Source organism: Hemicordylus capensis, chromosome 13 (genome assembly GCF_027244095.1).
Source record: "Hemicordylus capensis ecotype Gifberg chromosome 13, rHemCap1.1.pri, whole genome shotgun sequence".
Taxonomy (NCBI): domain Eukaryota; kingdom Metazoa; phylum Chordata; class Lepidosauria; order Squamata; family Cordylidae; genus Hemicordylus; species Hemicordylus capensis.
In genome coordinates, this window is record NC_069669.1 from 19,872,865 (window position 1) to 19,888,627 (window position 15,763).

General features: G+C 48.6%; 1 protein-coding gene across 3 annotated transcripts in view; it reads left to right on the forward strand.

Moving 5' to 3' along the window:
• Positions 1 to 15,763, forward strand: part of PDGFA (platelet derived growth factor subunit A) — an 80,239-nt gene that overhangs the window by 38,946 nt on the left and 25,530 nt on the right. For all 3 annotated transcript variants that reach the window (XM_053276696.1, XM_053276695.1, XM_053276698.1), the window contains exon 3: positions 12,775 to 12,879. In XM_053276696.1, coding sequence (XP_053132671.1) covers positions 12,775 to 12,879 — 105 coding nt within the window. The remainder of the gene's footprint in view (positions 1 to 12,774; positions 12,880 to 15,763) is intronic.

Below are 15,763 nucleotides of genomic sequence, written 5' to 3' on the forward strand. Positions count from 1 at the left end.
CTTCATTTATTAATGGTGTGCGTGTGTGATGAATTAGGGTTAGGTATGTGTATGAATTGTGTATCTTATCGCTATTAGTTGATTCGCTGGTGGCGGGTGTGTGCCTGACATTTGATCTGTGGGATGAAGGTAAGGGTGCTCGCTTCTTTTTCAACAGTTTAGATTGGGTTTGTATGCTCGTTGGGTCTGAGGACTATTGTTTTGTTTACATCACTGTGGAATTAAGAATTAAGCTCTTCCTACTGCTATGCTAGCCACCTAAGGGGGAAATGACTTGACTAGCAAGCCAGAGGTTGTTGGTTCAAATCCCCACTGGTATGTTTCCCAGACTATGGGAAAGGCCTATATCAGGCAGGAGCGATGTAGGAAAGATGCTGAAAGCCATCATCTCATGCTGCACGGGAGGAGGCCATGGTCAACCCCTCCTGTATTCTACCAAAGACAACCACAGGGCTCTGTGGGCGCCAGGAGTCGACACTGACTCGATGGCGCACTTTACCTTTACTCCTATGCTGCAGTCCTGATCCAGATTGTCTAAGCCCCTGTGAAAGCCATCCAAGCTGGTGGCCATCCCCACGTCCCATGGCAGAGAGTTCCATAGATCAATAATGTGTGCTGTGTGAAGAGGTACTTCCTTTTGTTGGTCTTAAATTTCCTGGCAATCCGTTTCATTATGGGACGGTTCTAGTACTGTGAGAGAGCGAGAAAGGTCTCTTTCTCTCTCTCCACTCTCTCTACCACCTCCACACCATGCTTAATTTTAAACACCTCAATCATGTCTCCTCTTGGTCACCATTTTCTAACTTAATTGTGGCCAGGGATGATGGGAGACGTAGTTCAGCAACATCTGGAGGACCACCGGTGAGGAACCCCTGTTCTAAACTTTTAAAAGGCCCAGATGTTGGAGCCTTCTATCTATCTATCTATCTATCTATCTATCTATCTATCTATCTATCTATCTATCTATCTATCTATCTATCTAACATATTTATATACCACCCCAAGCTCACGTCTCGGGGTGTGTGTGTGTGTGTGTGTTACAATAAAAAAACATAGACAGAAACCAAATTAAAGCAGTTTAAAACATTGATAGATTCTAGAAGTCTAATCGGCATGCCTTTGTATGTAGTTCGGAAGCTTCAGTTGGTCCATAATGGAGCGTCTAGATTGGTCTTCGGGGCTCCTCGGGGAGATCATATTATTTCTGTTTTGAAACAATTGCCTTGGTTGCCGGTAGGTTTCCTGGCTTAATAAATGTGTCTTAACAGCCTTTTAAGCACATAAGAACATACAGTAAGAACAGCCCTGCTGGATCAGGCCCATGGAGGCCCATCTAGTCCAGCATCCTGTTTTGCACCGTGGCCCACCAGATGCCGCTGGAAGCCACAGGCAGGAGTTGAAAGGGGCATGCCCTCTCTCCTGCCGTGACTCCCCTGCCACTGGTACTCAGAGGCATCCTGCCTTTGAGGCTGGAGGTGGCCCACAGCCCTCCGACTGGTAGCCGTTGATAGACCTCTCCTCCATGAAGTCATCCAAACCCCCTTTAAAGCCATAGGAGGCTCTTACAGAGCTTTGCCTCATCAGGAAGGTGCTGAAGGCCCCTGATCATCTTGGTTGCCCTCGTCTGCACCTCCCCACTTCTACAATGTCCTCCTTGAGCTGTGGTGACCCAAACTGTACACCGTACTCCAAATGTGCTGAGGGCCTGTACGCCTATTCCTCTCGCTGCACACCGGAGGCATGAAATGATTTTGCGACCGCAGGCTGTGTTGGGTGTGAGCGCTCAGGAAAGTAAAAGGGTTGGCTTATTTACTGAGCAGTCAGGTGTAATCTTGACTGTTAACATGAGCCAGACGTCAAACAGGTTGCGGGCCGTGACCTCGAACAGATGCATTGTGAAATACTCATGCAGACGGGTTCGATGTGGAAAGAACTGGAGAGGAAAAAATAACTGGAGAACCAAGAGCTGTGGAAATGGAGAGAGTATTCTGTGCTCCCTTAACCAGCAGATCTATCTATCTATCTATCTATCTATCTATCTATCTATCTATCTATCTATCTATCTATCTAGATTTGGTGTTTGAAGAAAGCGAAAGAAGAGAGACATTGCACGAAAATGGTTTAAAATGTTTGCTATTTGTTAGAGTAATGGGTTTTTGCATTGCCTGGTTCCTGGGTGCTGCCCACTTTGAATTTTAATGCTAGTCATCTTGTGTCTGCGTCTTTCTAGACTCTCTTAAACAAGGGCAGGGCGTGGAACTGCAGCACAGCTTGGGCGGGCAGCAGCTGGCTTCCGCCTCTCTTCATCAGAGAGAAAAGGAGGCAAAACGTCGCCTACCTGTTTGGGAATTGGACAGGAAGTTGTAGGTTTCTAACGACAGAGAGATAGGCTGAGGAGAAGCATTGGGGAGAGCTTCTGGACTGCAGTTTAATTCAGCAGTGGATGAAATCACATTAGGAGGTGGTAAAATCTTTGGGTTCCCATGTTGCTCTGCTCTGTGGCTTGATCTCATTCCATGCAGTGGGAACATAGGAAGCTGCCATATACTGAGTCAGACCATTGGTCCATCTAGCTCAGTATTGTCTACACAGACTGGCAGCAGCTTCTCCAAGGTTGCAGGCAGGAGTCTCTCCCAGCCCTGTCTTGGAGATGCTGCCAGGGAGGGAACTTGGAACCTTCTGCTCTTCCCAGAGCAGTTCCATCCCCTAAGAAGGGGAATATCTTACAGTGCTCACCCATCAAGTCTCCCATCTAAATGCAAACCAGAGCAGACCCTGCTTAGCAAAGGGGACAATTCATGCTTGCTACCACAAGGCCAGCTCTCCTCCTCTGGTCTAATTCCATGCAGTGGGAACATGGCAAGCTGCCATATACTGAATCAGATCCTTGGTCCCTCTAGCTCAGTACACTGACTGGCAGCAGCTTTCCGAGGTTGCAGGCAGGAGTCTCTCTCAGCACTGCCTGGCAGTCTTACACACAGGGCTTTGAAAGCCCTTTAGCTTGCATCTCCTCCGGAATGGAGGGGGTGCGTTCACATATCGGTCAGATTTACCCCGAAGTCCCTTCAAGTTATCAGGGAGTGGTTCACACACAATTCGGGGTTTTCACTGCGCATTAAGAGTGTAGCCTGATGTATATCCAGGGTAAAAAGTTCCACTATTTGTGTCCTTTTCGGGGGAGAACTTTCAGTTTGCAGTCAATCCTCCCAGTAAACACCGTGGTAAAGCCTGCTGTGTGTAAACGTCCCGGGAAATGCTGCCAGGGATTGGACCTAAGATCTTCTGCATGCAAAGCAGAAGATGCTCTATCACAGAGCTACAGCTCCATCCCTCCTGGGTGCTTTCCACACTAGACCCTGCAATCGGATCACGTCATATCTCAGACGTGTGCGGCACCCTATCCGGACAGCAGGGTGCTGTTCACATTGCCAATGCCTTGTTTCAAATTAGTCACTGCGATATAGAGCTAGGATGTTGTATATCTGACGTAAGGAAGTTGCTGTTTTTTCGGGTTGTTAGTTTCCACAAGACTGCTCCCTCTGTTGTTTATGTTTCGAATGCGACTTGCCTGAACGGAGGCATTTTGCTGCTGTTGAGCAGCTAGTCTGGAAAGCACCCAGGGGAACATGTTTCACCGTTTACATCTCGTCTCCCATCCAAATGCAAACTGAGGCAGATCCTGCTTAGCCAAGGGGGCATTTCTTGCTTGTTGCCCCAAGACTAGCTGTCCTCCCAAGGTTTATGCTTTGATGCTTATGATTTGCAGACATGTGCCTTATTATTGGGTGAGTTGCTGGTCTCCCCATGCTGGGAAACATCCCACTGTGTTGCAAAGGGTATTCTTCAAATCCAGAAAGGGCATTCTGCAAACTCATTCTGCACATCCCATTGTATTCCAAAGGGCATTGTGCAAACCCAGTCATTGGCGAAAAGAGTTCTTCATGCCCTGGGATCTAGCTGCTTTCTCTCCGACACCAGTTCTGATTTGCAGCGTGTGCCACCGAAACTTCTCTGCCTGGCTCCCTTCCCTGAAACAAAGTCAAAAGACGCCTCGGTGTGTTGTTGTTGACTTATGATAAGCCGCCTGCCCAGTGTTCCCTCTTTGCTTTTTCTCATGGCCCTTTCACCTGTGTGGTTGGCTTCTCTGAAGGGACGGGACATATCTGGATACCATCCCAGAGTCTGCAGTCATTTTGGATGCCACTCGGAGAGGTTAAGGTTCTCCGACAAGGATTTGTTCGCAGCAGAGAGGCTGAAAGGGAAGAGCCGAGCCGACGGGTCGATGCTTGTTCTCGAATCACAGAGCCTTTGAGCCTGGCCAGACAGGAGAGTTTAGAGAGGTCGCTTTGTTACGGTGCCATGCAGAGAGGCAGTGAGGCATGGCGCATTTCTATTCTTAAAGCGTCTAAAGATACTCGGTGCTCGGTGGTGATAATGAAACATCATAGGGCCTTGCTGCCCTTGGGCTTACAATCTCAGAATCCACAGTACTAGGTTTGACTCGCACGTTCTATCTCGGCTCAGCATCCCGCATCGTTGGCAGTCGGGAAAATATTGCTTAGTAAGAACAGACCCTTGCAGGGCTTGCATGAGGTTGACTCGATGGGGAAAGGTCCGAACCGGGAATTGGTTTATTCCGCAGCCGTCTCCTTCCGAAGTGATTTTGAGAACACCTTTTAATCTCATGTATTAAACTCCAGGCGGGGGTTTCCAACCTGTGGTCCCCCAAATGTTGCTAAACTGCAACTCCCATCACCCACAGCCACAATGTATTGTGGCTGGGGATGATGGGAGTTGTAGTCCAGCAACATCTGTGGCGGGGAGCACAGGTGGAGAACCCCTGGTCTATTTCAATACAAACAAACCACTCATTCCATAACTCCCATCATTCACCAATGTCTTGTGGATGGGGATGTTGTAGTTCAGCATCATCTTGGGTGTGGGGGGGGCACAGGTTGGGAACCTCTGCTCTGAAGCCCTGAACAGCCTTGGACCAGGATACTTTTGAAAAGGCTTCCACCCCTGTGCTAAAATCTGCCATAGAGGCCCTCAGGAGAGGAGAGCTGGTCTGGTGGTAGCAAGCATGACTTGTCCCCTTAGCTAAGCAGGGTCTGCCCTGGTTGCATATGAATGGGAGACTGGAAGTGTGAGCACTGGAAGATATTCCCCTTCTTAGGGGATGGAGCCGCTCTGGGAAGAGCATCTTGGTTCCAAGTTCCCTCCCTGGCAGCATCTCCAAGACAGGGCTGAGAGAGACTCCTGCCTGCAGCCTTGGAGAAGCCGCTGCCAGTCTGCGAAGACAATACTGAGCTAGATGGACCAAGGGTCTGACTCAGTCTATGGCAGCTTCCTATGTTCCTATGTCTGCATAGGACATCATCACACTGTCTGCAGAGGTACAGCCTTCCCGGTGGCAGGATGTCCTTTCAGGAGCAATCAGACAGGCTTCCCCGCTGCCCATCTTTAAGGGCGCAGCTTTTTGTCCCGGCGGATTTTTAGTCTGTGAGGTCCCCTGTGCCGTCTAGCCATTGTTCCCTTTAGATGCTTCAGTTGTGATTCTGTCGTCGTTGTCGGCTCCTATTTGGCTTGGCTGGCTTCCTTTTGGTAGCTGCTCGGAATAGCATGTAGAAAAGCAGGATATAAATATTAACAAATAAGTTTGAGGAGGAGGGGGGAGTGAGATGACAGAGGACTGATTAGATTCTCCAGAAAAGTGTCAGTCATGACAGCTGGGCTGCATGCAGAATTATTTATTTATTTATTTATTTATTTACACAGTCAGACCGGTGTTATTGACTGGTTTGTTTTATCCAGAGATCGAGTCCTTCCCAAGGACCTGGGATGCCAGAATTTTATTGTCAGTTGTTATAGATATTGTCGCAGAATATAGGCTGTTCCCAGTAAAGCTGCTTTTTGTAATTGGCTGATGGTGATTTCTGTGGCCCCGATGGTGTTGAGGTGCTCTTCAAGGTCTTTGGGAACTGCACCCAGGGCGCCTATTACCACTGGGATTATTTTGGTCTTTTTCTGCCACAGCTTTCAATTTCAATTTGTAGATCTTTGTATTTGGTGATTTTTTTCTATTTTTTTTCTTCTATTCTGCTATCCCCTATGTTGATTATTTTGACTTGTTTTTCTTTCTTCTCGACTACAGTTATATCTGGTGTATTGTGTGGCAGATGTTTGTCTGTTTGTAGTCGGAAGTCCCATAATATTTTTACATCTTCATTTTCTTCAACTTTTTCAATTGTATGGTCCCACCAATTTTTGGCTACAGGTAGCTTGTATTTATTGCAGATGTTCCAGTGTATCATCCCTGCTACTTTGTCATGCCTTTGTTTGTAGTCAGTCTGTGCGATCTTTTTACAACAGCTGATCAGGTGGTCCACTGTTTCATCTGCTTCTTTACAAAGGCGGCACTTGCTGTTTGCTGTTGACTTTTCTACTTTTGCTCTTATTGCATTTGTTCTTAGTGCCTGTTCTTGTGCAGCCAGTATTAAACCCTCTGTTTCTTTCTTCAAGTTGCCATTCCTAAGCCATTGCCAGGTCTTGGTGATGTCTGATTTTCCACTTATATTGTGCAAATATTGACCATGCAGTGGCTTATTTTTCTGCTCGGTTCTTGACTTGTTCTTTCTTGTAGGCCTGCTTTCTTTCATTGGTGTTGAATAGTTTCGCATTATTGACCATTTGAAGTGCATCTTTTTCACTGTCCTTGATATATTCTTCAAGGCCTCTTTTCTCCTCCTCTACTGTTTGATGGACTTGCAGCATTCCTCTTCCACCTGATCTGCGAGGGAGGTATAGCCTATCGACATCACTGCGGGGGTGCAGAGCATGATTGATGGTCATGATTTTCCTGGTCTTACGATCTAGCGTCTCTAGCTCTGCCTGGGTCCAGTGGTGGTGGTGGTTGTTGTTGTTATTTTAATGTGTCTTATGAATGCGGCTGCCATTTCAGAGGATATATTTTTTACAGGGAAAGGGGAAGAAGATTATCTCGAGGCATCCTGAGGGCTGATACTGGGGCATACATTTTGTACTTCAGAATTGGGAGAGGCAACATTTAATATTATTATTATTTCTTGTTTACACAGTCAGACAGGTGTTATTGACTGGTTTGTTTTATCTAGACATCGAGTCCTTCCCAAGGACCTGGGATGGCTGAATTTTATTGTCAGTTGTTATAGATATCGTCGCAGAATATAGGCTGTTCCCAGTAAAGTTGCTTTTTGTAATTGGCTGATGGTGATTTCTGTGGCCCCTATGGTGTTGAGGTGCTCTTCGAGGTCTTTTGGAACTGCACCCAGGGCGCCAATTACCACTGGGATTATTTTGGTCTTCTTCTGCCACAGCCTTTCAATTTCAATCTTTAGATCTTTGTATTTTGTTATTTTTTTCCTATTCTGCTATCACCTGTTGTTGTTATTGTTATTGTTATTGTTTAGATTTCTATACCACCCTTCCAAAAATGGCTCAGAGTGGTTTACACAGAGAAATAAACAAATAAAATGTATCCCTGTCTCCAAAGGGCTCACAATCTAAAAAGAAACATCAGGTAGACACCAGCCACAGTCACTGGAGGGGTGCTGTGCTGGGGTTGGATAGGGCCAGTTACTCTCCCCCTGCTCAGTAAAGAGGCTCATCATGTTAAAAGGTGCCTCTTTGCCAAGTTTGCAGGGGCCATTTAGCAAGGGCCAAAGTATAGCCCACTTTTAGATTCTTCCAAACTTAAAACTACACCCCCCCCGCCCAAGCCAAACATCAGTTATTTTAAGAGCATTTGTATAGATTGCTTCTTTTTCATACTCCTAATTACCACAGCAATATTAATCACTGCAAGCACTGATTGGAGTCCTGGTCTTGCGGTAGCAGGTTCCATCTTGGTTTGCATTTGTCTGGGTGATTACATGTGAACGCTGTGAGATATTCCTCGCAGGGGATGGGGCCGGGCGGGATAGGGCTGTATTGGGAGAGCATCGACATGTGGAAGTCTGGCTTCTCCAGATCGGTCTGGGAGAGACGGCGAACTGCTGCCAGTCAGTGTAGACAATACCGGGCTAGATGGACGGATGGTCTGACACAGTATGGCAGCTTCCCATATTCCTAAGCATGCCCCTCACCATTAATTAAGCAAAATAATTTGTGTCTTGCAAGCGTGCATTGCTTGTGCACAGACCCATCTGACCGTGCACAAAAATAATCCCTTGGTGGGTAGAAAGAGCCACTTGGCAAGAGAGACAGAAACTCTGGCTCCCACGTGGTTGGAAACGCCTCCTCCCTAAATGGGGCTGCTGCTTATGGAAGTGGCCTGGGGTGGCCCCAGATGTATGTTAGCAGAGTTTGTTTGTTCAACACATTCCCGGATAACTGTGTGGGATAAGAGGGCCGTTGCGTCCTGCTGTGGAGGTTTGTTTTGGAGAGTGCGAGTCGGTGGGGCACGTGCGTGGCAGGCCGGAAGTCCGAGCTCCAGTCCCTGCCTGCTGCTTCCAGTTAAAACAGGGCTTCTCAAACGGGGCTCCCTAGATGGCTTGTGGCTGGGGATGATGGGATTTGTAGTCAAACAACAGCTTGGCACCCATGTTTGAGAACCTCTGGGTTGAAAGGCTCTCAGGAGCTTTTGCAGACAGGGCTGTTACCCCGAATCGCCTCCGGAAGAGAGTGTGTGCATTCACACACCAGCCAAACTTACCCCGAAGTCAATTCGAGATCCTTGGAAGCACTCCACACACAAATCGGGCGTTGCCTTCCAAATTCTAGCTTATCTCGATGTATTTCCGGGTTTTTAAAAAGCTGGTTTTAAGGGAGTTTTTCTGAAATGCAGATTGGGAGAGGCACTGACGTAGAATCATTAACACGATAAGAGGGATGCACTCTTTTCGGAATGCAGATATAGGCTTTAGAAATCTCTCTCTCTCTCCCCCCACCCCATTGGCTAGAAGGAAAACATAGAGGCATGCGATGTGAACCTGCACCAAAACAAAACCCGAGAGCAGAGAGGAGGGTCTGCTGCCTCCAATGCCATGACTGTACTTTGAAGTGGCTTCGCTCAACATTTACCCCACAGCACGAAGCCATGTGCAAATAACTCCCAGGTAGACTGGGATGGAAATGACCTCTGCCAGGGACTCTGGAGAATCAGCGGAGATAGGAACATAGGAAGCTGCCTTCTACTGAGTCAGACCCTTGGCCCATCTAGCTCAGTGTTGTCTACACTGACTGGCAGCAGCTCTCTAAGGTTTCAGGCAGAAGTCTGGAGATGCTGCCAGGAATTGAACCCGGGACCTTCTGCATGGCAAGCACATGCTCTACCACTGAGCCAATACATTCACTCCGTATGTATTTTAAATGTTTAAAATGCTATATCCTGCCCGTCCTTCCAGAAAGAAGCCTAGAGTGGCTTGCATGTCCTCCAAGGCCATAAAAGTACAGCTCAGTCTCATAAAATAGCATGAAACATTGTAATCTTACCACACAGTGCCATAAAAACAGGATCGGCTCTGTGGAGAGCTGTATGCATACACTTTGCCTTCCAAAGCCTGTCCAAACAGGTATATTTTTGGTGAAGTGTTGGCTTTTAAAAGCTGCCTTCCTTTTGGAGGGAGTCCCACAAAGTCCTGTTCCCGGGATAGCCAGCCCCGACTGAAAGGTTGGATATTTCCACCCCACCTCCTCCAATATCAAGCCATTAAAATATCCAAGACTGCTTTCAAGATTGCCAATTCCCGGGGGTGTTTGGTAACCTTGCCTCCTCCTCAATGCCCAGGGTGGGTGGAGGCAGAACCTGGCCAGTGAACCTCAGAGAATCTTTGTTTTTATGGGAGATAGTTTTGGGATATATAAATTATACGATTTTGTTCCTATAAAATATGGGGGGGGGGGTTTCAAAATGGGTGATTCATATGATTTTGTTCATATGGGAGATAGTTTTGAGATACCCTTTTAGTCCTGGATAGGTTCATATGGGAGAGAGTTTCCCATAGGGCCATAAATCAACCTTGCAGATAAGGCCAACAAAGGTAACCACCCATCAAAACCTGTCTTTGTCAACCTGCCTAGAGATGCCCAAGTCACTCAGAGCAACACAGGAAGCTGCCTTCTGCTGAGTCAGACCCTTGGTCCATCTAGCTCAGTATTGTCTTCACAGACTGGCAGCAGCTTCTCCCAGGTTGCAGGCAGGAGTCGCTCTCGGCCCTATCTGGAGATGCTGCCAGGGAGGGAACCTGGGACCATCTGCATGCAAGCAGGCAGGAGGCTTTACAGACGGGGCTGTTATCCCAAATTGCCTCCGGAAGAGAGTGCATTTGAGATCCTTGGAAGCACTCCACACACAAATCGGGGGTTGTAGCTTTTCTCGAAGTATTTCCAGATTTGTAAAATGCTGGTTTTAAGCGACTTTTTCTGAAAATGCTGGAGCAAATAGGGAGAGGCACTGATGTAGAATCATTAACAGGATAAGAGGGAAACCCTCTTTTGGAATGCAGATACCAGCTTTAGAAATCTCCCCCCCCCACCCCACATTGGCTAGGAGGAAAACACGGAGGCATGCCACGTGAACTTGCACCAAAACCAAACCCAAGAGCAGATGGGAGGGGCTGCTTCCATCAAGTGTGATTCAAAGTGGCTTCGCTCAGCATTTACCTCGTGGCCTGAAGCCATGTGTGAATGACTCCAAGGTGCTCTTCTCAGAGCAGCCCCATCCCCTGTGGGGAATATCTTACAGTGCTCACATGTGGTATCCCATCCAAATACAAACCAAGGTTGACCATGCTTAGCAAAGGGGACAATTCATGCTTGCTACCACCTGACCAGCTCTCCTCTCCTCACTCATTTGTGAGGGGACGGGAAAGAAGAAAGAAGTCCACACTCCCCTCCCCCCCAGTTTACAGAAGTTTCTCTGCCTGCTCGCCTTGAGGCGATTTTTCTCCACCACAGGCGATCACGTATGGAGATCATGCAAAACAGCCCTCCCATTCTAGTCTGTGCTGGTCAGGCCTCACTGGGAATACGGCGTCTGGTTCTGGGCCCCACCTTTTAAGGAGGACATTGGATAAACTGGAATGGGTTTGGGGAGGGCATCTAGGTTGGGGAGGGATCTGGAAACTGAGGAGGCTGAGGGGAAATAGGAGAGCTATCTTCAAATGCCTGAAGGGGTGTGACAGAGAAGAAGCAGCAAACTTGTTCTCTGTTTATCCTGAAGGCAGGACTGGAACCAGACCAGGAAGCAGCTTCAGGATATTCATGAGGAAGATTTTCTTAACTGTAACAGCTGTTGGCCAGTGGAACAGCCTGCCTTATGCAGGGGTGGGCTCTCCTTTGCTGGACATGATCAAACAGAGGCTGCAGCATCAGGGGCTCTTTGCTCTGGCAAAGAGGCGACTTTGGGGAGAAATGATCGAGGAATATAAAATTATGCATGGAGTGGAGAAAGTGGAGAGGGAGAAATTTTTCTCGCTCTCTCACAACACTAGAACCAGGGGTCAGCCCATGAAACTGAAGGTCGGGAACTTTAGGACCGACAAGAGGAAGGACTTTTTCACACAGCGCATAATGAACCTATGGAATTCCTCGCTATGGGATGTGGTGACGGCCACCAGCTTGGATGGCTTTAAAAAGGGCTTCGACGAAGTCATGGAGGACAGGTCTATCCATGGCTACTAGTCTGATGGCTGTGGGTCATCTCCAGCCTCAGAGGCACGATGCCTCTCAATCCCATCTGCAGGGGAGCAACAGCAGGAGAGAGGGCAGGCCCTCACCTCTTGCCTGTGGGCTTCCTAGCGGCATCTGGTGGGCCACTGTGTGGAACAGGATGCTGGACTGGATAGGTCTTGGGCCTGATCCAGCAGGGCTGTTCTTATGTGCTTATGACAGGCGTTTGTCAGGGGTGCTGTAGCCGTTTCGAACACTGAGCACAGGTTGTGCTAGGAGACCTCTGGGGTCCCTTGCAGCCCTGCAGCTCCATGATTCCAAGGTCTGCTTCAGCATCTGGGATAAAGGCGACAGAGTGAATTCCTGGGGGTGAAATGTGGATGGAGCACAGGCGAGAAGCACTCTGTATATGCGTCAGGAGCACCCTGTCACCATCAGAAGTGGGGCACGTGAGGCTGGAGATGTGGGGCCTTTCCCATGTGCGTCGACCTTTGAAACCCCTTAGTGGCTCAGGACTAGGATAGCAGACAGCTTGAATATGATAAAAAGCAGGGGACGGATTGTACAGTGGCCCCTCTGGGAGGAGAGCTGGTCTTGTGGAAGTGAGCATGAATGGTCCCCTTTGCTAAGCAGGGTCTGGCTTGGTTTTCATTTGGATGGGAAACTACATGTGTGAGCATTGTGAGATTGTCTGCTTAGGGGAGGGGGCCAGAGCTCTTAGCATCTAGGTCCCAGGTTCCCTCCCTGGCAGCATCTCCCGGTAGGGCTGGGAAAGACTCTGACCTGGAACCTTGGAGAGCCACTGCCAGTCAGTGCAGGCAATACTGAGCTGGATGGACCAAGGGTCTGACTCAGTATATGGCAGCTTCCTGTGTAACTAGGAAAGTTGGGCCATCTTTTCTTCCCCCTCTGCTGGTTTTACTGCTCTGTTGTCTTTATTTTTCTCAACTTGTTTTTGGTGGATGGTTTGAAATGACATTTACCTACTTTCTTGTAAGCTGCCTGGGGAAGGTCACTGAGCTGCTGGGCGGGTTATTGAGCTTTATAAAGCCAATCAAATGAAGGCATTCCATGGAACTCTTATCTCTGAGTCACTGACAGTTTGGCTTTTCTCCCCCTCCGCAGGCTACGACGACGCCTCGGAAACAAACCTGATCTCGCACAGCGTGCACGTCGCCAAGCACGCCCAAGAAAACCGCCCCCGACCCATCCGCAGGAAACGAAGCGTCGGTAAGGCATGGCAAAACTCCGCGTGTTGGAAGAGTGCGGCGGGAAGGGGGTGATCGAGGGAAAGGATGTCTGGCTGGCTCTGAAAGATGAGACGTTGATTTTGTTCCTCTTAAAAAAGGGAAAATGACCTTGTCCACCCAAAGGGGGAGGAGAAAGCTCTCTAGCTTTCTGTTCTTTCCACAAGTCCATCATCCTGCAGCCGGTAATGCATCCGAGACGGCCAGGCACGAGGAGATTCTTTGCATTCACCGTTCGTGTCGTAACACGCTGGCAATGAAACCCAAGTTAGGAGATACGGTGCTGTTGAGTCAGGGGAGAATGCAGCCATTTTCAGACAGAATGCTGGGCCCTCTCCTATGCTCTAGGACAGAGGTTCTCCACCTGTGGTCCTCCAGTTGTGGACGAACTTCAGCTCCTGCCACCCCCAGCCATAATACAGGAGAGCCTCGTTATTTGTGGGGGTTCCGTTCCTCGCCTACTACCGCGAGAAACAGAACCGCGAGTAATGAGGCATTACTCTTGTGGGAAATGGAGAGTTAGGTTCCAGGATGGAGGAAAAGTGCTTTAAAAGGAGGGGGGAGACACTGAAAAAGCACGGAATTCCATACTGTACTGTGCGTCATGTGCTCAGGATGTGTCCAAGAATACCCCCAAAGCCACAAAATGTTTCCCCAAACTGTGAAAAACTGTGGGGAAAGTGAGTCTTTCCCCAAGGAATGAGCCACAAAATGGCAGTTGGAAGTGACTTCCGCAGTCACTTCCGGCCCTTTAGGAATGCAGATACGTGGGTTTTAACCCTATCATATCTGCCCATACTGAAAATGTGTGTCAATTGGTGACTGTTGGGTTGAACTATTGGGTCAATCTGTTGGGTCAATCTGTTGGCCTATCTTTTGGACTATTGGGTCAGTCTATTGGGTAGAACTGTTGGGTCAATCTGTGACTAACCAAGTTCCACTGTAAATTGTGGCCGGGGATGATAGGAGTTGTGGTTGAGCAACAGCTGGAGGACCACAGGTGGAGAGCCCCTGCTCTAGGAGAATGAAGGCTCAGGCACCATGAGAAATGAATCCGTCGAAAGGCCTCTCGGAGCCCAGAGCCCCTCTCCACAGAAGAGGCTAGTTGCTGTCTCTCTGCCTCACTGCTCTGGTCTGGTCTCCTCCTTCCGGTGGAGGTTGGGCGTTTCTTCCGCATCTCTGTGTTGGGTGCGATTGAATCAATCTGTTCTTCCCCATGCAGAGACGTATCGTAACTCCCTCTGTTGGAGGGTGCCCGTCACATCACTGCATGAGTCACTGCTGGGGGCTTGTCTTCTGTTCAAGAGGCACGTTTACAACAGCGATTCCTTCTGAGACGCAGAGGTGGCCTCCTCCAAGGTCATTCATAGTCTTTTAGACTCTGAACTGAATGTCTTTAAGCCTCATTCGGACATTATTAAAAAGGAGGCTGTACCCGAGTACAGCCTCCAAGAGCTGACCAGAAGCCCTGCCCAACACGTCAATCATTCAACTCTCCCGACGTACTCCACGCACTTACAGCATTTGTCTTACAGTGGTGGACACTGTAAGCATGTTGGCAGGTGCTTCTATGCGTGAGGGAGCTGGATATCATAGGAACATAGGAAGCTGCCATATACTGAGTCAGACCCTTGGTCCATCTAGCTCAGTATTGTCTGCACAGACTGGCAGCGGCTTCTCCAAGGTTGCAGGCAGGGGGGTCTCTCAGCCCCATCTTGGAGATGCTGCCAGGGAGGGAACTTGGAACCTAGATGCAATTCCCAGAGCGGCTCCGTCCCCTGAGGGGAATATCTTACAGTGCTCACACATCAAGTCTCCCTTTCATATGCAACCAGGGTGGACCCTGCTTAGCAAAGGGGGCCATCCACACTTGCTACCACAAGACCAGCTCTCCTCTCTTGCCTTCTCGCCTTCTCCTCCGAGTCTCATAACGTCTCATTGAGGCTATAGTGTAAGAGTGAGCTGTGCCTCTGTTTCAACATTCAGAAAAATGGAGCCTTGATTACCAGTATGGGAAGAAGCGTGGATTCATTCACGATTGGGTCATTGAGTCAAATATCTTTGTTATGGCTAAATAAATAAACAAACGGTTTGATGTGATTGATCCTGTTTGGTCATTTTATAAACTGTGTTTCTCACCTGCCTTTCACTTTGCAAAATGCGCTCAGGGTGGGTAATGAGACCTAAACATTCAGCAAGATAGATTTAAAAAAAAAAAAAATGAAATCAATGAAAGTAGAACAAAATCCATTCAAGCCGATCGATATGCGTAAGGCACAGCGAGGGTTTGCAATTAAGTCAGGACAGCAAAGCAAACTGCACTTTTCAGCACAGCGGTTTAAAATGACAATGCGGCCGCAGCAGAAAAAGAAACAGACAGCAGATGTTAGAAGCCTGGTAAAACAGGGACACATTGGCCTGGCAGCAAAAAATTGCCAGAAAGGATATGTCTGTCTTGGGAGGAATTCTGCAGTATGGGGACAGCCGCATGTCTGCCTCGGGAGGAATTCTGCTACCTGTGCACAACTGCATGTCTGCCTGGGGGGAATTCTGCAACTTGGGCACAGCCACATATCTGCCTCAGGGGGAATTCTGCAACCTGGGCACAGCAGCATGTCTGCCTTGGGAGGAATTCTGCAACCTGTGCACAACCACATGTCTGCCGGGGGGGGGGAATTCTGCAACCTGGGCACAGCCGCATGTCTGCCTTGGGAGGAATTCTGCAACCAGTTGCAGCTGCATGTCTGCCTTGGGAGGAATCCTGCAACCTGGATGCTGCCACATGTCTGCCTGGGGGCAATTCTGCAACCTGGTTGCAGCTGCTGTCTGCCTTGGGAGGAATTCTGCAACCTGGATGCTGCCACATC